The 27,142-nt window shown below is 30.3% G+C and overlaps 1 protein-coding gene and 1 long non-coding RNA gene across 2 annotated transcripts in view; one reads left to right on the top strand and one right to left on the bottom strand.

Moving 5' to 3' along the window:
• Nucleotides 1–10,275: 10,275 nt before the first annotated feature.
• Nucleotides 10,276–11,099, bottom strand: LOC145324253 (uncharacterized). Its single transcript, XR_013881220.1, has 2 exons — nucleotides 10,982–11,099; nucleotides 10,276–10,667 (listed from the first exon to the last, which is right to left on the bottom strand). It is a non-coding gene; the product is annotated as an uncharacterized LOC145324253 (long non-coding RNA).
• A 6,184-nt stretch (nucleotides 11,100–17,283) lies between these two features.
• Nucleotides 17,284–27,142, top strand: part of LOC145325224 (muscle-specific protein 300 kDa-like) — a 40,543-nt gene continuing 30,684 nt past the window's right edge. The window contains exons 1-6 of the mRNA XM_080168140.1: nucleotides 17,284–17,337; nucleotides 17,568–17,636; nucleotides 18,245–18,304; nucleotides 18,747–18,823; nucleotides 21,573–21,626; nucleotides 22,346–22,415. Coding sequence (XP_080024266.1) covers nucleotides 17,302–17,337; nucleotides 17,568–17,636; nucleotides 18,245–18,304; nucleotides 18,747–18,823; nucleotides 21,573–21,626; nucleotides 22,346–22,415 — 366 coding nt within the window. The 5' untranslated portion in view covers nucleotides 17,284–17,301. The remainder of the gene's footprint in view (nucleotides 17,338–17,567; nucleotides 17,637–18,244; nucleotides 18,305–18,746; nucleotides 18,824–21,572; nucleotides 21,627–22,345; nucleotides 22,416–27,142) is intronic.

Raw genomic sequence — 27,142 nt, 5'->3', positions numbered from 1 at the left:
TCATTGAATTTTGAATTGGTTGGTCAATTAAGTGGAGTGTAAAATCATTTTAACCATTAATTGTAATCCATAGAAGGAGTATTTTGTGTATCATGATTGGGGATGTACATCAATTTATCGGCGATTGTCTTACTCCTTTAGATCCCTGATTAAAAGAATTTGAATTCTTAAACTTTTATCATTTGTATACTTGTTACTATAGAATATAATTGTTCTTGTTTGTTTTCTTAAATACTTTTTCTTGCTAATGGAAATCTTAATTGTTCGCTGTGAACTTTACTAAAATTCCATTAAAATATTACCGCATACAAAGGTTGGCGTATTTAGAGGGTTGGGTGTGGTTGTAATTGATTATCTCTCAGTAGTTTAACATATAATTTTTTTTTTTGGGTGGGGGGTGGAATTTTTTCTAGTGGTGATATCTCTTGTGAGGGTGGTTGTAACCTCCCACAAAAGTTATGTAACTTCCATGGACCTATGAAAAGCTATACTGTATAAGAGAACCATATTGGTTCAGTGTTTAGCGTGATTCTATCCGGTACAGTCAGACAACCACTGATTTTATATAAAGATAAAATAGACAACCATTTATTTGATTTCTTTTTGTTTGTAGAAGTAATTAACATCTTTAGTATGTTTTTAACATCTTTATTAGGTTTCTATTTTAGAAATATTCTCCTACGGGGGAAAACGTTTTTAAAGTTGCTGTGAACTAAAGAAAGATGACAACAGCCATTAAAGCGAATCTCGGGAAATATATGATAACAAGGATGACAGCATTCACAAAAGCGAAGCTCTAAACATAAGGACAAACAAACAATAAACACTAGAGAGAAAATTATAAGCTTATTTTTGGCAGAAACTGATAACATTTGTACAATAAAAACACTTTTAAAAACTCTTAAATAAGATATTTTATTTATCTGAATTAATTATACAACCGCAAATATTAATACACCAAATTAATTTCAAACGAACACAGTAATAGTGTCTGACTGATTATGACGTAACAAAAAAAATAGCCAATGAGAGGCCACTATAAATTTTACCATTGGTCAATAACAGCCTCTCATTGGCTAATTTTTTTTTGTTACGTCATAATCAGTCAGACACTATTACTGTGTTCATTTCAAACACAAGTTTATTCAAACAAGCAAAATAATTTAATGAAAAAATATGCTATAAATAATAACAACATACCAAGTTTTAATAAGTTTTATTATATATAAATAGGAACACATAACTAAATAGATAGGTCGAAAATATAAAAAAGATGAAACATAAAACAACAAAAACGCTTTACATGTGATTCTAAATGAAGGTATCTTCTTGTACTAATACTATGTCTTGGGGTGGACGTCATGCGTCTTGGTGTAGATGTATTTTTAGGGGTAGTAGGGTGGTAGGGGTGAAGTTGTGTGGGGGTATATAGTCCAGGAACAGATCAAGAGCTGGGGGCGAATATGCCGGCAGGGGGGTCCCAATGAGGATATCCTGGTAATGAATGGATCCCGGGGAGGAGGTCGGTCTGTAGTCTGGGTTAAAAGCCAGCTGCCTCATCAGGTGGATGCATTGTAACCTATAGGAGTTATTCGCCATATTAGCTCTAAAATAAAAAAAAGAATATGAATAGGCATAATAATTTTATTTTACAGCTAAATTAGAGATAATATTTAAGCCAATAAAAGAAGCAAAGCTAAGACTTGGATAAAAAAGAATAATTTTTCATAGAATGGCTCTAAATCCGATTGATTTTTGCTTGATCAAAAACGGTTCTGAGCCAATCATCACACCGTATCAAATTCTTCGTGAAAATAAATCTATTAATTAATCACTGTTTGGTTCGCCGGGCGAAAATAGAGTTTAATGATAACATTTACTTTTTATAAAATATATTTATGTGATGCAATGCATATTTTAATCTAATTTTATGCGAAAAACTACCAATAAAAAGATGCAGTAAATAAATATGAAAAGAAGGTGTATCAACTTTTTTTTTTATAGCTAGCCGGTTCTTTTAGTAAGTAGTAGATGTAAAATTTTTCATAGAATTCAGATATGCAATCGTTTTTTTTGTAGACCTCTTATTTTTTAAGTAATTTAAGTTTATTAAAAAAATAATTAAGTCGGTTTTAAGGTACTAAAACGCAACAAAATAAAAGAAGAAAATGGCCAGTAAGAACAAAAATAGTAAGATCTTTAATTTGACACCTTACTTTTAAAATTCTGTTGAGTAATTATTGAAAAAATCTATTTTTTTAACCTCGGTTTAATAAAAACTTTAGACCTAAATATTTTCTCAAACAGACATAAAAAAACATGGGTTCATATATACCTTTAGAATCAGAAAAATATTACGAATCCATTGTAAGCAAAATTGAAAAAAAGTAAAAAAATTAAAAAATTAAAAAATGGCCAATTGTATTTTTTGTTCTGGCAACACTATCGTCTTCCCTTTTTTACCCCCTCTATACCCCCTTCCCATTTTTATACTCAATTCAAAAGTTAAGACGTTGCCTGTACAATATAATATGATATTTTCATATAATTCCTTTTATTGTAGTTTATATACTATATTGTAAACTTTTTTTTTCAATTTTGCTTACAATGGATTGGTAATATTTTTCTGATTCTAAAGGTATATATGAACCCATATTTTTTTACTTGTGAAATGATAAAATTGAGTTCAAAGTTTTTATTCTCGTGGGTTTAAAAAAATCGATTTTTTCAATAATTACCTGACAGAATTGAAAAAGTAAGGTGTCAAATTAAAGATCTTACTATTTTTGTTCCCAATGGCCATTTTCTTTCTTTTTTTTGTTGCATTTTAGTACCTTAAAATCAACTTAATTTTTTTTTTAAAAACTTAAATTACTTAAAAAATAAGAGGTCTACAAAAAAGCCGATTGCATATCTGAATTCTATGAAAAATTTTACATCTACTACTTACTAAAAGGACCGGCTAGCTATAAAAAAAAAAGTTGATACAACTTCTTTGAAAGGATAAACATAAATTAAACTGTTTTTAAAGTATTTTTGAATAGGGGGTCAAAAATATACTTTGCCACATTTAGAATAAGACTGCAGGGCCTAAATTTAAATTAGGCCCCCAAATTAGTTTTTTTGGGGATTTTAAAAATAATTTTTTATAGTGGATTGGGTAATTTTTACCCCAGCCGATCGATTATTTATTTTGTGGTAAAATTGTCGCTTATGGAAGAATTTTAATAATTCACTTTATATGCATAGCATACAAAAACAATGTACTCTGTTAAATGCAAATAATATTTTTTCTGAAAAAATGAATTCAATAGATAAAATTAACATAATGAAAAAAAGTTTAATGGCCAATTATAGTTATAATAATATGACTAATCATAAGACCATATGAATTAATTGTTTCCGTTTTTTCTCTACCAATTTTTTCTCTATATTTTTACATTAAGGAAAATAGAATAAATTGGGGGAAAAAATGTACAAAGTTATTTATCCAGAAACCATATAAAATATCGCGGATTCGCGTAACGAAAATTCTCGTATTTTTTAAACCCCCAAAATTTGTTACAGGGTAAAGACGATAAAATTATTCAATGAAGAAATTGTCCAAAATTCCTTTTATTTACCCGTCCGGCTGTTTCGTTAACAAAAATGCAGATTTTATAGCTGAACAATATTTTTAAACCAATGTATTTTACTTTCATAAATATTTTTTATTTGTTATACCCAATCAAGGGCATAGTAGAGTGTACAAATGAAAAGAAAGGAAGAAAAAAGCAATTAAAATTAAAAATGCTTCAGCTGTTGTAAAAATTACTCAATCTACTATAAAAAATAATTTCTTAAATCCCCAATAAAACTACCTTGGGGGCCTAATTAAAATTTGGGCCCTGCATTCTTGTTCTAAATGTGGCAAAGTATATTTTTAACCCCTCATTTAAAAATACTTTAAAAACAGTTTAAAGGCTAATAAGCATTATAATTATTAATAATGAACAAATATTTACCTTCTTATTGCTGTGCAATAAGTGCAACTAGTGCAAGGAGTCCTGGTTCTTTTAGATGACCTCTTCAAACAATCACTTCAGTTAATAATTTGTGGATGGCATTGTTAATTGATTGATATGATATATATTTACCTTCTTAAAGTTATGCAATAAGAGCACACTGTTCCACCCTCAGATGTAAAAACTTTATATTTTAGTGTTAGGCCAAAATGACTTAGTAATTGTATCTGTAAGTACGTGTAATAACACCCTTTGCTATTTTTTAAATCTGAGAAAATTTTTTTTGCAAGAAAATTGCAAAAGTTTGCAACCTTTTTTAGCACCACTACTTAAATCGAGTTTTAAAACTTTTTGTATAAAATCATTTTTACAAAAAATATCAATAATTAATTAAAATTAAGCCTGAAAGAAAAAAAATTCTCATTACAAGTGTTAAGGGTCTTTTTTTAACAATTCAAAGTAAAATATAATAAAACTTAAACAATTTTTCTTGAATTATCAGATGAAAATTTCATCAAACATGCAATTTAAGTGATGAAAATTTAATAAAATCATTTTTTGAATGTTTAGAATTATCAATTTTCTACATTTAAAACAAAATGTTACCAAAATTTAAAAACATTAAAAAATATACTGATCAATAAAATGTTCAAAATTTTACTTTGTACTAATTAAAAAAATGTGTTGTAATTCTTATTTTAAAGTTACATTTTTATCCCTGACAAAATCATAGACAACTTTTAAAGGCATCTTATCTAAACTTTTTGAAGAAAAGCTTAAAAACGTTAATTAAGTATGAAAACTGTTTGCTTCGATTTTTCTGAAGTTTTTATCTCATTTTATGGGTTTTTTATTATTATTTACTTATATCAAAAGTGCCAAACATTGTACCCCAACTTAATCATTTAATAAAAAACGAAGCGTGAGCACCAGGTACAAGGAGCCTTAGTTATTTTGGATGACCTCTTTCCAAACAATCACTTCAGTAATTTCATTGTGGATGGTATTGTTAATTGATTGATGATAAAATTTGATTGACACAGTAATTTGAAATTGCTTAAAATGTAAACTTTTATGAGCAAATGGTTGCACGCACTGGCAGTTAAACTATGATGATGTGACATATTAACTAAACCAACTAAACACCCACAATTATTAATATTCCAATTTTATTGTTATCCAAGTTTGATAAAAAAACACAAAATGAATTATTTAATACCTATATTTGCGGGAACTTTTGTTTAATGAAATCTTCCAATTATTAACATTTACTAAACAGCCTACTTTATTGCATCAAGATCCATGACAGATCTATATAGGAAACTAATGTCTATATATGAGCTCAAGTTTGATAAACGTTTAAAACTCATAGTGCTCCAATAATCCGTAATAAACTTTCATTGACCGGAACGAGAAGACCCGTTATTTTACTGTATGAAGAATAAATACATTTTTTATTTCACGTTGCTATTTGAATTATATTGAAGTATTAAATTTATATTCATAAAACAGAAAATTTAAATTTACTAGAGTTGGGCTCGATATAATTATCTCGATATTGGCTAGGTTTATTCAATGTTATATTTACTTTCTTTTGGTTATCTGACTATTAACCCTATTCTTCCCTTATCTTCTCCCTGACGATTTCTTGATTTAGACTATTTTAGGATCTTAATATTCTTTATTTCAAATTATTGTCCTGAAAGGGTTAAAATGTTTAGTTAACTGTTAAATTTTAGTTCAATATCTGACCAAATTATGCACGTATTGCTAGTATCAAACTATTTAAAAACTAAGTTTTCTTTTATTTACTATATTATAAATTTAAATTTTCTGTTTTATGGATAGAAATTTAATACTTCAATATAATTCAAATAGCAACATGAAATAAAAAAATGAATTTATTCTTCATACAAAAAAATAATGGGTCTTATTGTTCTGGTCAATGAGAGTTTATTACGGATTATTGGAGCACTATAAGTTTTGAACATTTATCGCTTGGAAAACTTGAGCTCATAGATAGACATTTATTTCCTATTTAGATCTGCCAGTTTTGTATCTTGGATGGTTTCTTCCTTAACAATTATTCCCCCACAAAGTATAAAGTATATGAATTATATTTTTTTAAAAAACCTTTTCAGGAGAAATTATATTTCATGTAAGTATGAAAATTATATGGTAATTGTTATAATTAATTTAAAGGGGACAAAAATAATAGGTGAACATTGTTTCTTTTTTCTTATATTTTTTCTGGAGAAAATTTTGCATTCGATTTGTGTGTCTTCCTGTGTGTGTGTGTTAAAAAATGCATACTTTAGGGTATTTATATCATCCGGAATTAATCAATGATCTTTGTACAGAAAATAAACTTGAAAACGTATTATTTACCCAAGTCAATACTCCTGACGCACTATTACGCAAATTATTTATACGCTTTTTAAAAATTGAATAAAATAGTATATAATCTAAAAAAGTAAACATTTAAATTATCATTTAAGATGCGTGCCAATGTAATAGTCAATCAAACTTAAGCAAAATAGTCAAAAAAGTCTTATAAAGGATAAAAAGCCGATTTTGTTGGTTATCTGATTTTTTATATGTTGAAGTGAACACGAAAATTGCAATATCTACTTAGGTTTTTTTTGATTTTAAAATTTGGCATAGATATTCTAAAAGTATAGAATTGCACCTAAATTTTAAGCCCATATCATATTCAACCTATATTCGCCCTTTAACTCTTTCTATGACCAATAATACGAACTTATCATGGTGACCAGGTTCTTTCAGAATTTTGTTCAATAGGTTCCAGGCTTATTCCAGGTCTGGCAGTATCCACCTCTCCAACACTCTAGTTTTCTGTAAGACTGGAAAGGATACCAACAGCTGATTGAAGCTGTAATAATCAGCTACCTCTACACTTGGAACTTCTACACTCTCCCCATCTGAATCTTCATCCATGATATCAACAAACATCTTCTTGACTTCTCCCTTCTACATTTTCTTCTAATATGCTATCTTGTACCAGATAAGGGGACACAGGGACAGCTCATATGCATGGAAGATTTTGTCAAATTCTTTTAGAATACCTATTCCTAAATCTATACCCCCTCTTCTGGTGTAGTGATTAGTTGTGCTACAAAGGGTTCTTATTCATGACATCATAAGCCTGCTCATGTGCAGATGTAATGAATTTTCACACCTCCTCCATGTTGAGCTTGGAAACCTCCATGGTCACGTCTACATCAGGAAAATTCTAAGGTAATACAGAACATAAAACATAATCAACTTAATATAATTTCTTGTACTGATTAGCAAATCATGGGTGTACAACCTGTACATATTTGGCAGCTTATCAAAACCAAGATAATAGAAAGGTGAGTTTGATAAGATCTCCTGGCAGACCAAACCACCAGTGAACTCCACACGGAACTGATCAATCATACTTGACCCATATGCCTGTATATCAAAACATTTCATGAAGGTTGATAGTATAAGGTTTCTTGATGCTTGCATTAGATAAGACATTGAAAATTTTTGCCACTTGACTAATCAGCAGTACACCATGGAGTAAATTCCTTGATGCTAAATCTATGTCTTCTTCTCACCATATTGGTGAGCAATATCATGGAAGCCAATAGGTTTCATTGCTGAGTTTTCATTTGCATTCTTGTAGCTAATTATTAGTTTAGTAGTAAGTCCATTTACAGCATTATCAATAACTTATATCATTTTACTAGCGGCTGTGCCTCTAGCAACAAGAAGCTCTATATTTGACGAAATATGGATGGACAAAGAAAATATCTTAAAACTATACCAAGACTTATATAAGAATAAAATAGCCTAAAACCATCCTGGGAGAACCATATTGGTTCAGATGTCAGTGGGATCCTTTGCTACAGGCAAAAGAAGCTTACTGCTTATAATAGGATTATAACAGATGTTGTATGTTTTAATAATATAACAAAAAAAGACTTATAAACCTTTTGATTAGGGAGGGAGGGGATATTAGGGTGGTGTTTATTATACTAGTCCCCAAAGTTTTCCCATAATGTTTTCTTATTCGTTGGCTTATCAACTTTGGGAACTTTCATTAAATTTTGAATTGGTTGGTCCATTAAGTGGAGTGTAAAATCATTTCAACCATTAATTGTAATGCGATTGTCTTACTCCTTTAGATCCCTGATTAAAAGAATTTGAATTCTTAAACTTTTATCATTTGTATATTTGTTACTGTAGAACATAATTGTTCTTGTTTGTTTTCTTAAATACTTTTTCTTGCTAATGGAAATCTTAATTTTTCGCTGCAAACTTTACAAAAATTCCATTAAAATATCATTGCATACAAAGCTTGGTGTATTTAGAGGGTTGGGTGGGGCTATATCTCTTTCTCATTAGTTTAACCAAGGACGTCCAAGGGAGGGGGGGTAAAGTGGGGATTACCCCCTCCCCCCAAACGAATTTGGAGGTGCCGTAGGAACCCTCAAAATTATTTTCATTTCAACCCCCCCATTTAAAAGTTTACCTCACCTTGAAGGTGACGTAGGCATCCCCAACCATTTAGGAGGGGGTATTTACCCCCCCTCAAAATAAAAATCCAAAATAAAAAAAATTTTGCATGCTTCGCGCATTTTTACTACTAAATATTTAATAAAATCAAATTACCCCTGCCAACAGATTTTAGGGGGGTAATTACCCCCTCCCCAAACGAATTTGGAGGTGCTGTATGCACTCTAAAAAATTTTTTCATTTCAACCCCTCCATTTAAAAATTTACCCCTACCTTGAAGGTGCCGTAGGCAAAAATCCAAAATAAAAAAAAAAAATTGCACGCTTTGCGCATTTTTACTACTAAATATTTATTAAAATTAAATTAAATTACCCCTGCCGACAGATTTCAGGGAGGGTAATTACCCCCCCCCCCTCCCCCAAGCAAATTTTCGGGGGGGGGGGAATTTGTGGTGCGCCATATTACCCCCCCCCAAAAAAAAAAAAACAATTTCCCCCCCCCCTTATACAAATTTTACCCCCCCCCCAAAATTAAAAATCTTGGACGCCCTTGAGTTTAACATCAAAAAAAATTTTTTTGAGGGGATGGAATTTTTTCTTGAGGCAATATCTCTTGGGAGTGTTGTTGTAACCTCCCATAAGAAGCTATACTGTAAAAGAGAACCATATTGGTTCAGTGGTAAGCGAGATTCTATCCGGTACAGTCAGACAACCACTGATTTTATATAAGGATAAAAAAGACAACCATTTATTTAATTTCTTTTTGTTTTGAGAATTAATTGACATCTTTAGTACATTTTTAACATCTTTATTAGGTTTCTATTTCAGAAATATTCTCCTACGGGGGAAAACGTTTTTAAAATAAAAGATTAGATTGTATTGTAGAATTCGTCTATAGATTCCCCTCTAGTTGCTGTGAACTAAAGAAAGATAACAGCCATTAAATCGAATCTCAGAAAATCAGGCATTCATAAAAGCAAAGCTCTGAACATAAGGACAAACGAACAATAACACTTGTAGAGTATCAGAACTGCATAATCAGAATGTGAATTACTTCAGTCGAAAAGAATTGAAAGTAAATTTGTTGAAAACTGCTTAAATACATGATACTGTTTAAGAACATACTCATATTTGAAGGACTTAATTATAGAGATGATTCGCTTATAACATTGTACTTTGTTGTTCTAGGTATCAGTATTCCAAAAATCAGATCAATCAGGCTATTATATCACACAAAAATTTGTTGTTAATAAAGTAAAAAATCAACATGTTTAGAATGAATGTAAGGACATTCTAGTAACAATTATAGAGCTTTCTAAATCATACCTAACTACTAAAGAAAACACCATGCAAGGTTTGAAATCGATAGGACAATTAATTTCTAACATGCCTAAATTAACTAAAAAAGCTATCCATTACGGACGGATGTAATTATAGAAAGGCTTCGCTTTTAACAAGAATAACAGCTTTCATATGTTGCAAAGTTTAAAATGCTAAGTGGTTGTAAATAGGCGATTTATTGAATTACCACAATAAAAAAAATTACAATTGTTAATCATAAACTCTTATTTTTAACGCCAAACAAAAAACCTATTTAAAATACATTAACATTAATGATGAACATAAGCAATAATAAGATTTTTTATTTTATCTGAATCAATTATACAACCGCAAATATTAATACGCCAAATTAATTTCAAACGCAAATTTTTTCAAACAAGCAAAATAATTTAATGAAAAATATGCTATAAATAATAACAACACACCAAGTTTTAATAAGTTTTATTATACATAAATAGAAACACTCAAATAAATTGATAGGTCGAAAAAATAAAAAAAAGATGAAACATAAAACATGAAACAAAAACACTATACATATGATTCTAAATGAGGGTATCTTCTTGTAATAATACTATGTCTAGGGGTAGATGTATATACAGGGGTAATAGGGTGAAAGTGGTGAAATTGGTTGGGGGTATATAGTTCAGGGGGCATATCTATAGCTGGGGGCGAATACGCCGGCAGGGGGGTCCCAATGAGGGTATCCTGGTAGTGAATGGGTCCCGGGGAGGGGCTCGGTCTGTAGTCCGGGTTGAAAGCCGGCTGCCTCATCAGGTGAATGCAAGGAGACCTGTGGGTGTTATTCGCTATGATTGCTCTAAAATAAAAAAAGAATATAAATAGGCAAAATAATTTTATTTAATAAATTAGAGATAAAAAAAAAGACAAAAAAAATAGAATATTGAGCCAAACATCACATTGTATCATAGCCAATTTCCTACGTCAAAATAAAGTTTAATGATAAGATTTACTTTTATAAAATATATGATGCGATTTAATATATTTAATCTTATTTTATGCGGAAAACTACCAATAAAAAGATGCAGTAAATAAATATAAAAACTTGACAAGGACAAACATAAATCAAAGGCTAATAAGCAGTATAATTATTATTAATGAACAAATATTTACCTTCTTATTGCTTTGCAATAAGGGCAACAGCTGCAAGGGGTCCGGGTTCTTTTCTTGCAAAACAGTCTTTTCAATAATTTAATTGGGGATGGCATTGTTATTTGATTGCTGATGAAATATGATTGTTACAATGATTTAGACGTGCTTAAAATGTAAACTTTTATGGGTAAATGGTTGCGCGCACTGGCGGTCAAACTAAGATGACGTGATGACGTATTAACTTCCGTTAATACATCCTGTCTTGAAATTAGAGCGAAGCTACTCTATAGGTTTTTGTGTTTGTACATTAATATTGATTTATAAAAAAACGTTAATCCAAAGCAGTAATTTTGTTTGTTTGTCCACAAACTTCTAAACCATTAATTGAGATTTTCATTTAAGGGAAGCTTTACATAGATAGGAGAATGGGTTTTATGCTATTTTATTAAATTTAGGCCTTATTGTGATTTTAAGCTATTTGTTTTACTCCCTTGCAACCCACACCTTAAGAATAAAAACCGCTAGATGCTAAACTCTAATTTAGTATAGATTTATCAATTAATAAATTACTTGTGATTATAATTGTCCTTGTTTGTATAATAATAATATAAATAATCAGGAATAATTAGATACAGATTTTTAAAAAAATGTATAATTTTCTAAATTAAAAATTGAAAAAAAGTCTCAAAAAACCTTTTGCTGGTTCAATTTGGTTATACTTTTATAAACTTTTTTTTTTACAAAAACTAAATTTTTTAAAAGTAAAATGTAAGTTTGATCCTGTATGTGATCTATATCTACGATTTTTTTTTGAAAATTTGTATAACTCTAAAGATATAATTTTTCTAAGTGGTTTAAGTACATGGTAACTTTATAAAAAATTTAATATTTTTTTGATATTGTTGTCCCCCTATCCCTGGTGTTTAAAATGTTTAAAATAATTTGTCACCAAAGATAATTGGAGAAATGGAGAGTGGCGTGTGTGTGTGTGTGTGGGGGGGGGGGGGGTGAATGCATGCAGGTGGTTTAATAGTCAATAAATAAAGAAATTTAAAAGGCGCGAAATAAAAACATTATGGTGTTCATTCATGTCCGCACAATTGAAACAACATTATCATTTTGTGATACTATGTTGAAGTAAAGGCGCGCGGGAAACTTTTTCATCATCATTAAAAGCTAAAGCTGTTCCAAATTCAGGATGTGTCCCTCGTCCGATCTTAATTTAACCATGTTGAAATTGTTCTTTTGGTATTAAACTTCGGGTGATTACTGTAAAAGTTTGGTACGATTAAGAAAGCGTAGAAACTCTACAATCGTTGTTACAAGATTATAACGTTGATACGATTTCAAAAATGTACCTAACTGTTTGACAGACGTATACGATCCTTAAAGAAGAATAGCTTAGAGTTTTTAAAAACACACAAAAACACAAATAGGATAATTAACATAAATACAAAGTATATAATTATTTTGTAAAGCTGCCACACAGTTTACGCTTTTAAATAACATTAAAGACTGTTCTTACAATAACTTTAAAATTTTCAGATTTGTCTTTTTTTTTGCTTTCTGCAGCTGTCAATCTAGCTGCTAGATTTTACTTTTCAATCACAGACGCTATTTGTTTCTTTAAATCTTTTGATGTCATGCAATGATAGTTTACAGCGGTTTACAGCTCATTCAGCAGTTATTTTAACAAGGGTGTGATGAGACTGGGCTATTAATTACACTAGTCCACAAAGTTTTCTTATTTGTTGGTTTAACAATTTTGGAGACTTTTCTTGAATTTTGATTGGTTGGTTCATTAAGTTGAGTATTTAAACGTTCAGATTAATAACTATAATCAACAGAAGGGTAATTGTGTGTACCATCATTGGGATGTACATCAATTTACCAGCTATTGTCTTATCCCTTTAAAACACTGTGTTTTAAGCCGGCCGTCAAAAAAATATTACTGTCTGAAGTACTTTTTTTTATTTACCCCCTTATATTTAAATGGGCTTCATTTCAAAACAATTTTTAACAATTTTGTTAGGAATGTAGATAAAAATGTTCATTGTTCCGTAAAAAACAAACATTCCTATGGCGATACACATGATTTAATCCCATTCAAAATAACTTTCTTTTTCAATGCTATGCGAGGGCGTAAATAGAATAATTATAGGGGGTATGATATACAAGTTTTAGTAGCTCTGCTACTAAATAACACTCATGTGAACTTGATACATCGTTTGTATATAAATTTTAAATTACTAGCATCTATGCCCTTTGCATCTAGGGGAAATATTTTCGATGAGGTAGAGAGGTGCTATACAAAATAGATTAAAACCATCCCGAACTTAAATCATAAAATAAAATAGCCTATAACCATCACAGGACCGATGTGAAGCTTTCCTAAAATAGTAAACTTATCGGTTTAGTAGTTATTGAGATCTTTGGTTTCAGACAGAAACTTTACTATATAAACCCCGAACAAACATATTATGCAAATCTGAATTTTCAAAATAGCAGCTTTATTATTCATTTAGGATGATTTTACATAAATATGAAATGTATATGCCTCTTTTGGTTACAAAATTCCACTGTTATTTTTTAATTAATCAGCACCAATAAAGCACAAGATCTCAAAAACAGCATTTGGGGGAAATACTGGTGAACAAACATATTATGCAAGTCCAAAACAAAGCAATAAAAAAAGGTTTTTTGGCACTTTTCTCCTCTTTTAAAGATTGATTATATTAAAATAATATTTTTTTAAGGGATTTATGCATTAATTATTATGAAATATAGTATAAGGTAGAAATTAATGATTTTTCTAAATAAGAAATGTTGGAAAAAAATAATTTCGATCCCTATCACTTTAGAGGACAGCTGCTGACCCCCAGTCTTATGGATGAACCTAAATACATGTTAAAGATAAAAATTACCCTGAAAAGTATACAAAAATGTTTTTTTATGTGTTAAAAGAATTCATTTTAAAATCTTGATTTTGAGGATGATGACCTTTCAGATGCTCCTGTTGGTGGTGATGGTGAGCCAAATGTTATCTAAGTACATGCCCATTACAACAACTTGTCTATTAACCTATGTACCATTTTTTGTAGTCATAGCAGCCTCCAATGGAGCCTTCCAACAAGAAATATAACCATCTTCTAAAAACTACAGTATTCACCTTATAAATTGAAGTAAATAAAATTGCAATTCTTTTCTTTTTTAATAACGCTGGGCTGGAGGATGCTATAACTACAAAAATTGGATCATAGTTTAATATATAAGTTCATCATGGACATGCACTTTGATAACATTTGGCTCACCATCACCACCAATAGGGGCATCTTAAAGGTCATCATCCTCAAAATCAAGATTTTAAAATTGATTTTTTCAACACACCAAAAAACATTTTTGTATAATTTTCAGGGTAATTTATCTTTAACATGTATTTAAGTTCATCCATAAGACTGGGGGTCAGCAGCTATCCTCTAAAGTGATAGAGATCGAATTAATTTTTTTCAAACATTTCTTATTTAGAAAAATCATTAATTTCTACCTTATACTACACTTCATAATAATTAATGCATAAATCCCTTAAAAAATTATTATTTTATCATAATCAATCTTTAAAAGAGGAGAAAAGTGCCAAAAAACCTTTTTTTTTTGCTTTGTTTTGGATTTGCATAATATGTTTGTTCACCAGTATTTCCCCCAAATGCTGTTTTTGAGATCTTGTGCTTTATTGGTGCTGATTAATTAAAAAATAACAGTGGAATTTTGTAACCAAAAGAGGCATCTACATTTCATATTTATTGTAAAATCATCCTAAATGAATAATAAAGCTGCTATTTTGAAAATTCGGATTTGCATAATATATTTGTTCGGGGTTTATTTAAGAGAAATATAATTTTTTTTTCAATCAAAAGTAAAGGAATAGTTATTTCTCGTATCGTATTATAAACGGCTTTCCGCGGATATAGAATGTACAATTATAAGATTAAAACTAGTTTTTTTAGCCCCGAGGTGCCGGAGGCACCGGCTAAAAAAACTGGTTTTAATCTTATAATTGTACATTTCTATATTCGTAGAAAACTGGATATAATACGATACTAGACATAGTTTTTTCGTATTTTTGAGAACCGGTTCCTATCCACCGGATTCGAATGAATACGAGAAAGTAATTTATTGACAATTCCTGCAATGCAAAAAATGACATTTTTCACTGTTTAATTAGAAACTGTTTTTTTTTAATTCTGCATGTTTTGCCACTTGTTATTGCTGCGTTACTACAATATTGTTTATTGGGATATAATGGCGTTTAAAATTATTCTAAATGAGGGCAGAGTAAGATTTAAACACCCCCTCTTTAACACGCTTACGATGTTATGCATGCTCTTATAATTTTCTTTTTCTAACGTGTGATTCTTCTATATAATTCACTATCTCAGTCTTAGAATTTAAATATATTTGAAAATTTTTGAATAACGTTAGGTGAATTATAAAAAGACAGAATTTTTTAAAAAGAACATTTTATTTTAATTTTTGCTCAAAGAAGTTGTATCAACTTTTTCACTTTTTATTTAAGATAGCTAGCCGGCTCTTTTAGTAAGTAGTAGATGTAAAATTTTTCATAGAATTCAGATATGCAATCAGTTTTTTGGTAGACCTCTTAATTTTTAAGTAATTTAAGTTTAAAAAAAATAATTAAGTCGGTTTTAAGGTACTAAAACGCAACAAAATAAAAGAAGAAAATGGCCAGTATGAACAAAAATAGTAAGATCTTTAATTTGACACCTTACTTTTAAAATTCTGTTGAGTAATTATTGAAAAAATCAATTTTTTTAATCTCGGTTTGATAAAAACTTTAAACCTAAATATTTTATCAAACAGACATAAAAAATATGGGTTCATATATACCTTTAGAATCAGAAAAATATTACGAATCCATTCTAAGCGAAATTGAAAAAGTTTAAAAAAATTGTAATAAAAAATAAAAAAAATAAAAGTTTATTTTAAGAATTGTAACTACTAAACTAGCCAATCACAAATCGCGAAAATTGATGAATCGCGAAGCTTAACCTATAAAGTTAACCAATAGAATTACCAAAAAAAAAGGAGAACATTCATACAATATATACAATAGATACCACAATAAATATAGTGATATTACAGAACATGTAAAGAATGAAAAATTATGAACAAATATGCATCAGTCTGTTTATAAACTTCAAAACAATGCAGTTAAAAATACATTATTGTTTCTTGTGTTTAAAAAATATCTGCTACATTGCATTGTCTTTTGTTTAGGTTTTGTTCAGGTTTTATTCAAGCTAACCCTTTAAAGCCGAAAATTATGATTCTTAAAATAAACTTATATTTTTTATTTTAGTTTTATAAAAGTTTTTCAATTTTGCTTAGACTGGATTTGTATTATTTTTCTCATTCTAAAAGTATATATGAACACATACTTTTTATGCCTGTGAGAGGATATTTTTAATTTCAAAGTTTTGATTAATCCGAGGTTAACAAAATAGATTTTTTCAATAATTACTTAACAGAATTTTAAAAGTAAGGTGTCAAATTAAAGATCTTACTATTTTTGTTCATACTGGCCATTTTCTTCTTTTATTTTGTTGCGTTTTAGTACCTTAAAACCGACTTAATTATTTTTTTTAAAAACTTAAATTACTTAAAAAATAAGAGGTCCACAAAAAAACCGATTGCATATCTGAATTCTATGAAAAATTTTACATCTACTACTTACTAAAAGCGCCGGCTAGCTATCTTAAATAAAAAGTGAAAAAGTTGATACAACTTCTTTATAAACTTACCCAAAACCCAATCTTTACATTTTTATTTATGAAAAATAAAAACTTGTTTCTTGCAATTTTTATAAAACTGTTAGTTTTTGGTTATAATATGAGGTACCTAGCCACCAGTTATCAAGCTTTAAGATAAATAATAGTATATAAAGCCAGATTAAACAACATATGTAAAAAGGGATGTAGATGTACGTGGATATTATGACAGGGGAAAAGTTGTCGTCAATTTAGGTTGATGCTCCCTCTATGAATTATTGGTCAGTTCGATTTTCCTGTAGGAAAAGAGGGGATTGGTTAAAGGGAGTTGATGGAGGAAGGAGATAGTTATTTTAGCCCGCTGGAAGTACAAGTTTATTAGAGAACATGAAATCTTGTGTAAGATCCAAGTAATAAAAAATCCATTTATGTAAAATATTGTTCTTGTTTAAAACTGTTGTATTTATTTGTTTTTCAACTGTTTTTAACAATGCAATGTCAGATTTTATTAGGTCGATATTTTTTCTTAGTAGCATAACACTTTTTTCAGGTAAAATGGCATTTTGGCAAGAAAATTTCGCCTTTATAAAGGTATGTTAAATCTTTTTATTGGTCTGAAAGAAAGGTTTAGGGTTTATCGCATCGTATTATAGACAGCTTTCCACTGATATTAAAATGAAAAATCATTTGATAAATACCATTTTTAATTTAATATTTTTAACCCTGTTATGTTATTTGTTCAAAAAAACTTTTTACAATTTTAACTGGTTGGCTCGGAACTAGAAGTGTTCAAACTTTTTAACCGATAAATTTAATTCAAGGATGTTTACGACACTAGAAGTCAGAAGATGGTGGAGATTATGGATAAAACTGATAATATCATAAAAGAGGTAAAAATGGGACTTTATTAGTGCTCTTCCTCAAATACCCTAGCGAGCACAGAACCCAACCTCCTTTAATTTTTGTTAATGAATTGATAATAAGGGCATTGTGGACGGGGTAACCTATACCCAAAATAATTTAACATAACTAAGCCTAAGTAAACATTTAACAACATAAGAAAACTACAACCCCACCTTTTAAATTTATTAAAACTACAAGGGGGAGGGCATATGTACTCGATAGTTACCGCAGCTTTTTTTTTTGGTCGATATCAGGGGCGTCATTTGGGGGGGGGGGGGATAAAAATTTGAAAGTAAAAGTTTGGGGGGGGGTAATCCCTATATCATAGAGTTTTTTTATTGGGGGGGGGGGGTAAAAATTGAAAATCCAGATTTTTTTTTTTTTTTTTTTTTGGGGGGGGGGGGGGTTAATCACCCCTTTACCCCCCTTGGACGTCTTTAGTCGATATACTTTGTTTGTCTCTTCGAATTTCTAAAGCTGATTTCCAATATTATGTATTGTCTTTTAGTTTTGAATTTGATAGAACTAAATTTTTAGAATACCCTCGCCATAAATATATGAATAATATCATTATTGATTCCAACATTCTTTTTAGGTTTTGGCTGATAAAATCTACACTTCAAATGATTTTGCCAAGCTGAAGGATCAATTTACAGTAAGACATTAAATGAATATACAGTTAAAAAGAATATGTTATACAAAAGTAACAGGATGTCTTTCTGTCTTTTTGTAGCGTAATCGATATTGTTTTTCTTTATGGTGAAGCTTTCTTTATGTCCAGGGTCCATAGATATTAGATATTAGAGGTCTCTAGAAGGGAAAATTTGCAATTTTGTTGATCAAAATGGTACTTATGATTTGAACTATCACAGCTATACAACATTAGAACAACATTTGCTTTGTATACTATTCTGCAGGATAAAAAACGGTCCAAACCTAGTTTTATATAAATTGTCCAACAATAATTAAATTAAATCTAAGATTAAATCCCTTTCTTCTTATCACTGGACTTTGACGTTTTAGGGCAGATAAAAATAGAAATTTTCATTTTTTATTTCTAATCCATGGACAAATGCGAATAATTGAATATTTTGTAGAGTTTGGCCAAGAATCTTGAGCAGAGCGAGGTAAAGGATTGGCTGGAAAGCACCAAGGAAACTTTGATGGGAGAAAGGTAAAAGTTACCTAAATCTTCTAGATAATTGAAAATTTACGCTTTTCTTTAATTCTTCCGTATGTACGCTCGGACCGGATAGCCTTTTTCGTTAATTTATGCATGTTAGAATTGTCCTATCGATTTCAAACTTTGCATGGTGATTGCTGTAGTAGTTAGGTACGGTTTAGAAAGCGTAGCAACATTATGACGTTTTATAGTCAATTGTGCTCCTTAATGATGGGAATGTTGTCAAAAAATTTCAGCATCCTATCTTTTATAGGAGCTGAGTAAATCCCATTTCTCCCATAGCGTTAGGGACGGACTGACGGACGGACAAAGTGAATTATAGAGTAAATACCCCCTCCTAAATGGTTGGGGGTGCCTACGGCACCCCCAGGGTAGGGGTAAATTTTAAATGGGGGGGGGGGGGGTAAAATGAAAAACAATTTTTTGGGGTGGTAATCGCCACATTACCCCCCCCCCCCTTGGACGTCTATGGGACGAACGAACATCAGCATTGTAGGGTGTCAGAACATATTAAGAACTCTATAAATTTTAATGTTTGTTTGTCCTACTGTTTCATACTTTCGCTTTTATGGATGTTGTCATCTTTGATAAATGTACAATTATTTTTTTTTACCTGTAGCATAATTATTAGCACTATTTGCAATATTCCTTATAATAAAGTAACATGGTGTGTGTTTGTCTGTCTGTTTGTTTGTACCGAAGGATCTCGCTAACCGATGAACCGATCGGGTTCTCCTTAACAGAGTAGCTTCTCTTAGGTCTCGGAAAGGTTTATAACTATTTTAGGGATGGGTACCACCACTCTCTCAAGAGAAATCACAAAAAATCGAAAATCGAAATGCAATATAGAAATCGCCCATTTTTTTTACTTTTTCTTTTAAAACTGGCCGTTAAAATTCAAATTCCCTCTTCTCAAGTTCCCCTAGAGGACTCTAGGGGCGTAGCCGCTAGTATGATATAATGTAGAATGATTTCTGTCTTTCAAAATGTTTCAATAATTGCTGAACTGATTAGGTTCAGCCTTTTCGTGGAGCAACCCTACTGATCCAATTTTAGGTTTAAGGTTAGGACTTTCTTCATAATTAACCATAAATACTCAATATTGAGTAAATCGAAAAAAGGGATTCCTTCAATGACAGGATCAAAACCACTAAACACTTAGAGGCGAAGTCGAAAAAAAAGATTAAATAAATTTAAGTTTAAGTTGTATTTCTTAGACATAAATAAGACATTTATTATACAACTTTTACAATTGGTGTTTCTTTAAACTGACAAATTATTAAAAAAACAATGATGCCAACATCCATAACAGCGAAACTTTGAAACGATTTGGCCAAACGAATATTAACACTGCCAAAACTGGAAAAACAGCTTTTAAATTGTACCTAAACTTGTTACAAAACTGCTTAAATACAGAATAGTGTTAAAGGATAGTTTTAGGACTTAATTATAGAGATCTTCGCTAAAAACATTGTACTTTGTTTTCCTAGAAATCAGTGTTCCAAAAATCAAATTAGTAGGATACTTATATCACATAAAACATTTTCTCAATCAAGTTGAGAACCAACATATTCTAAATTGACATACGGACATTCTAATAATATCATAGAGTTGCTCCTTTGAAATCGTACCCTCTACTACAGGAAATACCATGCCAATTTAAAAATTGATAGGACAATTCTAACAGGCCTAAATTGATGATAAGAGCTATCCTCCACCAACGGACAGACCAGCCCTGAACAGCCGCGACTATGTCATATATTTTGGAATGCGACTGGCTTTTCATGAATCTAGCGGATTTTTGGTAAATTTCTCTGATTTATTGTAGAAGTAAGTCATTAAAATTATAGCTTTGATTTTTGATTAAATTTGTTTTATAGAACTAATAATTTATTTTTCTGTTAAATCGTATAAACATAGAAAAAAGTTTAGTTCTACAAGTTGTGGTTCCCATAAATAATTGTCAAATAGACATAAGATTCTTAAACCTTCAATTTACTTTGTCACAAACACTGTTGTACGTAATAAAAGTGTTTGTTGCTGACAAATTATTGACTTAATTTGACTGACATATAACAAGGGTACAACCTTTTAGTTGGGTTTGAATATTCTTATTTTTATTATATAAAAAAAAAAAATAAACAAATATGTAAATTCCAATTGTGTAAACTGTACAAAAGAGACAATTTATAGGTAATATTGTATTTTAAATTATATTAGAAAGAAAAAAACTATAAATCATATACTGATATTTATTTATATTTTGTGGGAAAAATGTGGGAATTCTTTTTAAAGGTATAAATGATGTAAAATGCAAAATTAAATCTATCTAAAATATCTAAAGGGATAAAAAAAGCACTCAAAATTAAAAGTGAAAGGTTGCACAAACGAACATTAACACTTGTAGATTATCAAAAATTAATAAGCAAAATATTGACTTATAAGTCTAAGCAAAGTTATTGCTAATAAATACAGGAAAGTTGATTTTACCTTGTTGTCTAAGTAATAGTTATTTAAAAAATTAGACGAAAAGGATGATTATACCAAACAAACAAAAAATCTTTTAAAAAGTTTAAAATCAGCATGTTTTTATTTGATTTCCTGGTACTACTAAATCGAAAGGAGAATTCTAACATTCCTAAAAGAAAGATAAGAGCTTTACGTTACAACCGGTGGGACGGACTTATAGACCAACCATAATTATAGATAAGCTTCACTTTGTAAGTTATATTTATTTTAGTGACAAGAAGGCAAGAGGTGACGAGGACAAAAAACTTGCAGATTTAATGAACAGGTGAAAATTAAAATCATATAAATAATGTTTTTAAAAAGTTGCTAAATAACATTTTGACAGAAGTACGTTAAAAAGAAAAAGATAAATAAGAAATAGTGTCGAATTTTTTACGACAATCCCGAAATTACTTTTAATGTTTAAATTTTACCTTTTTTTCAAATATAAATTTCAGGGATCTAAAGGGATAAGATAAATTCCAATAAATTATTGTACATCTCTAATGATGATACACAAATTACTTGCAGATTACAATTAGTGTTTGAAACCTTTTAGATACTCAACTTAATTACCCAACAAATCTAATAATCAAAATAGTTGAGTCAACGAATAGAAAAACGTAAATATAAAACTTCGGGGACTAGTTTTATAAACAGCCTAATGTCCCCTCCCTCCCTGTATATATTTCAAACTTGTTACTGAATTTATTCTAAAAATGATCCAATAATATAAGGCAAACTTTCAATTATTACAACCATTTGTTAAACAAAATCTAAACTGAAATTCCATTCAGAGTGTTTTTATTCAAACTAACAATTCATAAAATGTTCATTTAAATGGGCACGGAAGGGCAGAAGAATAGTTCAAAAACATCCCAAGACTCAAATCTAAAAGTAAAACAGCCTAAAACCATAAGCTTAGGGTTTAGACAATAAAAACCTTACTACATTATATGAAAAGATATGATAAAAATATTTTTAACCAATGCTTGTTCTGTTAAGATACAACAACCTGCTGCCCAAAGTAAATGACACCCGCCTTGTTTGTGACTCTCTATGGAAAGCCTATAAGGTAAAATTATATCCAAGGACGTCCAAGAGGGTGTGGGTAAATGGGTGATTACCCCCCCCCCTTTCCCCCCCAAAAAAAAATAATCTCTTTTTTACTTCCACTAACAAGATTTTATATATAGTTCCACCAGCTTAAAACAGTTCTGAAGATAGTTTGTAATAGCATTTTAATTAATATATTTTTTTTTGTTGTGAAAAATGTATTTTACCCGGCTGCTATCGTAGACTACAAAAACTATAAGTTTTATAGAGCAGCTGTGCTAAATTAAAAGTTCAATTACAGCATATAAATGAACATTGCAGAAATGTGCAGAAAATAATTACATTTGAAACTTCATTAAAAAGATAAAATAAGATCATTAAAGCTGTTAATGTTTCACTAATAGCTTTTAGATTTATTATTACAGTTACTGCGCTTAAACAAGGATGACACTATCCTAATAAATAAAGTAGTAAGCTTTTTGTCTGTAGCGAAAGATGTCGCTAACCGTTGAACCGATATGATTTTGATTCACAGCGAAGCTTTTTATAGGCCCATAAAAGTTTTATAACTATTTTGGGGGAAAGAATCTTCACCACTCAAGAGAAAAGGACTTCCCCCAACCCCAGCCCCTTTTCCTAAGGTGTCCCTAGAGGCATCTTTAGAAATATAATAGTTATAGATTTATTAGTATTTAGATTAAACAAGGACGATAAAGTCCCTAAAAAACCGCCACAAGAAAAAAAAATTAAGGAAGCAGCATATAACTCTTTTTATATTAGTACAGTTCTTTGCCTAAAATAGGATAATAATTAAAAGATAAGTATCATAGATAGACGTATCATTATAAGCCTAGCAATAAATATAAGTTAAAAATACGATTAAAATATGTAAATTTAAAAACCCTCCAATAATTTTAACTAAGCAAGCATAGTAGCTTAGTATTCTAAAAGTGTGTTTTATATAAAATGAAATATGGCCCTTTTCAATTCTCTCGGCATTATAAAATATACAAGGTTAAGTATTTAGGTGTATGAATTGTTTAACAACAAAATGTAGTGGGTTTTAAAGTCTTAAACCCAACTACTCCGTTCATAAACAGGGATCTTAAGGGATAAGTTAATGGACAATAAAATTATGATCGTCCCCAAAAATTAAAGAATTACTTCTTGTACAGTATAATTATTGGTGGAATTGTTTGGACACCCCACTCAATATAAAAGTCCTTTAAAGTAACAATTGAGATATCATATTTTTAAAACTTTCATATTATAATATAAATCCAATGTCACTTCTGTCTCAACCATGACACTTTGGTTGAGCTTGACTTCCGAATTAGCGGGAAGTTCACGAGATCAGTTGGCGAACATACAAACCCCCAATTCCAGGAACCATCAAGTTTCAACAGCAGGTTTGAATATAGATTTATTGATGAAATTATTTCAAAGACCTGAAATTACAATATCAATTAGTTCATAATTCCAGTTATTTATAACCACGTAATCTTATTTGCTTTTTAAAATCATTTTTCTCTACGGTAAAAAATCTTTGGAAACTTTGGCTTTAAAGGAAAATTATTTGGTTTAATAAATCATTGTTAAATGCAACAATAAGGCACATAAAAATTACTAAAACATATATTAATCATAATTAAGTTTCATGCTTAGCTGGCTAAAGCCTTTTTAAAACTACATATAATCGTCCTATACACCATACTTCTTAATAGAAATAACAAATTCTACCTGAAGCTCTTATGGTTTCAAATCCCTGATATACTAGGGTCGCTCACACACTATGAGACCAATGATAGGCCCAATTTTGTTCTCCGAAATCTTCACACACTCATGTCTCATTCAAAAGTGAAAAACGTGGGCGCATATAAACAATCCATGCTGCGTCACATTATGAAGGGAAAGCCAAGAAAGACGACATTTGCGCTTAGTTTTAGAATTAATGATAAGGAATTAATTTTGCACTTGATAAACACAAAGCTTCCTCGAAAAGAGGTTAAGACACACCCCCCGTTTGAAAGTCAAATTAACTTCCTTAACGAGATTCAAGGTTTTTTTCGCGCTGAGCATTAGCAACATTTCTCACTAAACTCAACTCACCATAATCACATGAGAATGGCCACATCCCGAAAACGTGACAATTTTGCTCCTAACTAAATGAAACCCCGTGAAATGCATACACAATATTATACTCCTCACTAGGACTCATAATACCTCACATTTTAGGATAGAAGGATGGGGATTGGTTTGTACCATACAACATTCCATGCACATGACAATCACAAGATCACATACACAAATCCTAAAATGGATAATCCTATTAATCATGATGTTGTAAATATAACAACTTATACTAAATAATAATCATTTCATAATCAATAGGTAATAAATCATTATTAATAAATCAATAAGTACCTACGAAATCAGGTCGAAATGTAAACAATAATGGTAAAATAAAACGAAATAAATCTTAGACAAGAAAATTAAGATTTATAGGTACTTAAAACTAAATTGGTTAAGCATCAAAAAGAGTAGTAAGAAAAAATTTTTCAAAATCCTTGGGCAGAAAGTTTTTCAAACCTAATGAATAAGAACTGTAATATCTTAATCAACAATAAACTTTTTAATACTTAAAGAATAGCAAAATAATAATATCTTCGTTAGAATTTTCATCGGAATTATGAAAAAAAATACCAATTTTTCTTTGTAAAAAATATGAGACTTTAAATATGAATTTTCAATCATTCCTTGATCTGAATAAAAATGTTTTACTTGATTGAAATTCATATATAATTTTAAAAAAAATCTGCTAAAAAAAATACTTGATTTTTTTCTTAGAATAAATATCGAATCACGCAACCTCGACACATTTATTCCTTTTTGGTAAACTTTTCAGGTAAGTTTTATTAATGAATTGTACTTTTGAAAAGAATTTAAACTCAATAAAATTAAATTTGAGCATATGAAATAGAATAAACTTTAATCGCATTTCATTTGATTCTTATTTTAGGCATAAAATAGGCATATGAAAAATGTGGCTTTTTTACTAAAAAAAATCTCAATTTCCATAAAATAAGAATCAATTATTAATCATAATTTTTAATAACCGCTTTTATTTTAATATCTGCGATAAAAATGAAGGAAAGGTTAATTTAAAATATGCATAGTTTATCTTAAATTAATTCTGTGATATTCATATAAATAATAATCAATATTTTAATAATATCATACATCGTGCTCATTATTATAAATGCTTATCTCATAGAAAATAGAGTTTACATTTTTAAACATGAACGAAAATATATGTACCTAGGAAATAATTGCTATAAAATACTTTCTCAAGGTTTAAAATTGCCCTGTCCGAAATCGCTAGGTACATATATTACTACGAATCTCTGCTCTCGGAATGAAGAAAAATATTTACGCGTGGATTATTAGGAATCCTTGCCTCCGGAGTGAAAGAAAAAACTTTATTTGCTTACAAATTAAAACAAATATCTTGATTTTTTGCGATAATCTTTTTAAAATAATAATAAGAAATATTTTAAACATTATCATAATAATTTTACATGTTGTGTTCTTTACTTTAATGCATTATCTCATACGAGAATCTGAGAAATAACATTTTTTTAAGCAAACGTGAACCATGAAAAAAATACCTCGAAAAATAATTTAAAAGAATCTATTTTTCTTAATCTAAAAAAAAAACTGCAAAAATCATTTGGTAGTTAATACACACAAACTTTTGCTTTTCAAAATCATACTTAAAGAAACAAAATCTTTTAAATCTGCTTTAAAAGTCTAAACAATTTTGTAGAATTTTTGTGCTTAAATATGAACAATAAAATTAGTTGAATAATGAATACTTATTCTTTGCAGAACCTTTTTAGGTTCCCTTCACAGCTTAATATATAACTTGTAATATTTTTTCTTTAAAGATCATTTTCACATAAATAGTTTATGTTGTAGATTAGATATGTGTGGTTTGAAATTTTTCAATGACTTTCTGGCGGCAACACCCGCCATAATTCCACCCGCCATTTGCAGGCCTCTTACCCTGTGTCGGGCGGCAAGGTTGGCAGCAGCCAAGTCGATTCTTGATTCATGACAGCACCAGGGCAAGTAATAAAAGTGTGACTGTCATAAAATTTAGAATCATCTACCGGCTTTTGTCCGGCCGGAACCGAAACTCCCGTCGGCTCTTGTCCGGCCAGAACCGAATTTCTTATTGGCTCTTGCCCAGCTGGAACCGAAACTCCCGTCGGCTCTTGTCCAGCTGGAACCAAAACTCTGATCGGCTCTTGTCCAGCCGGAACCGAAACTCCCGTCGGCTCTTGTCCGGCTGGAACCGAATCATTCAGCGGCTTAATACCCGCCGTAACAATATTCTCAACGGCTACAGTATCGTTACCAATATCATCAGGAATAACTGCAGCACAACTAACATCCTTATCAACATTAGCCACGGCAGTACCAACCGGCTCATTATCAACAGCTACGGCAGTACCAACCGGTTCATTATCAACAGCTACGTCAGTACCAACCGGTTCATTATCAACAGCTACGGCAGTACCAACCGGCTCATTCTCAACAGCTACGGCAGTACCAACCGGTTCATTATTAACAGCTACTGCAGTACCAACCGGTTCATTATCAACAGCTACGGCAGTACCAACCGGTTCATTATCAACAGCTACGGCAGTACCAACCGGCTCATTATCAACAGCTACGGCAGTA

Source organism: Acartia tonsa, chromosome 7, assembly GCF_053477335.1.
Source record: "Acartia tonsa isolate MP-2025a chromosome 7, ASM5347733v1, whole genome shotgun sequence".
Taxonomy (NCBI): Eukaryota; Metazoa; Arthropoda; class Copepoda; order Calanoida; family Acartiidae; genus Acartia; species Acartia tonsa.
This window is presented reverse-complemented; position numbering and strand designations above follow the sequence as displayed.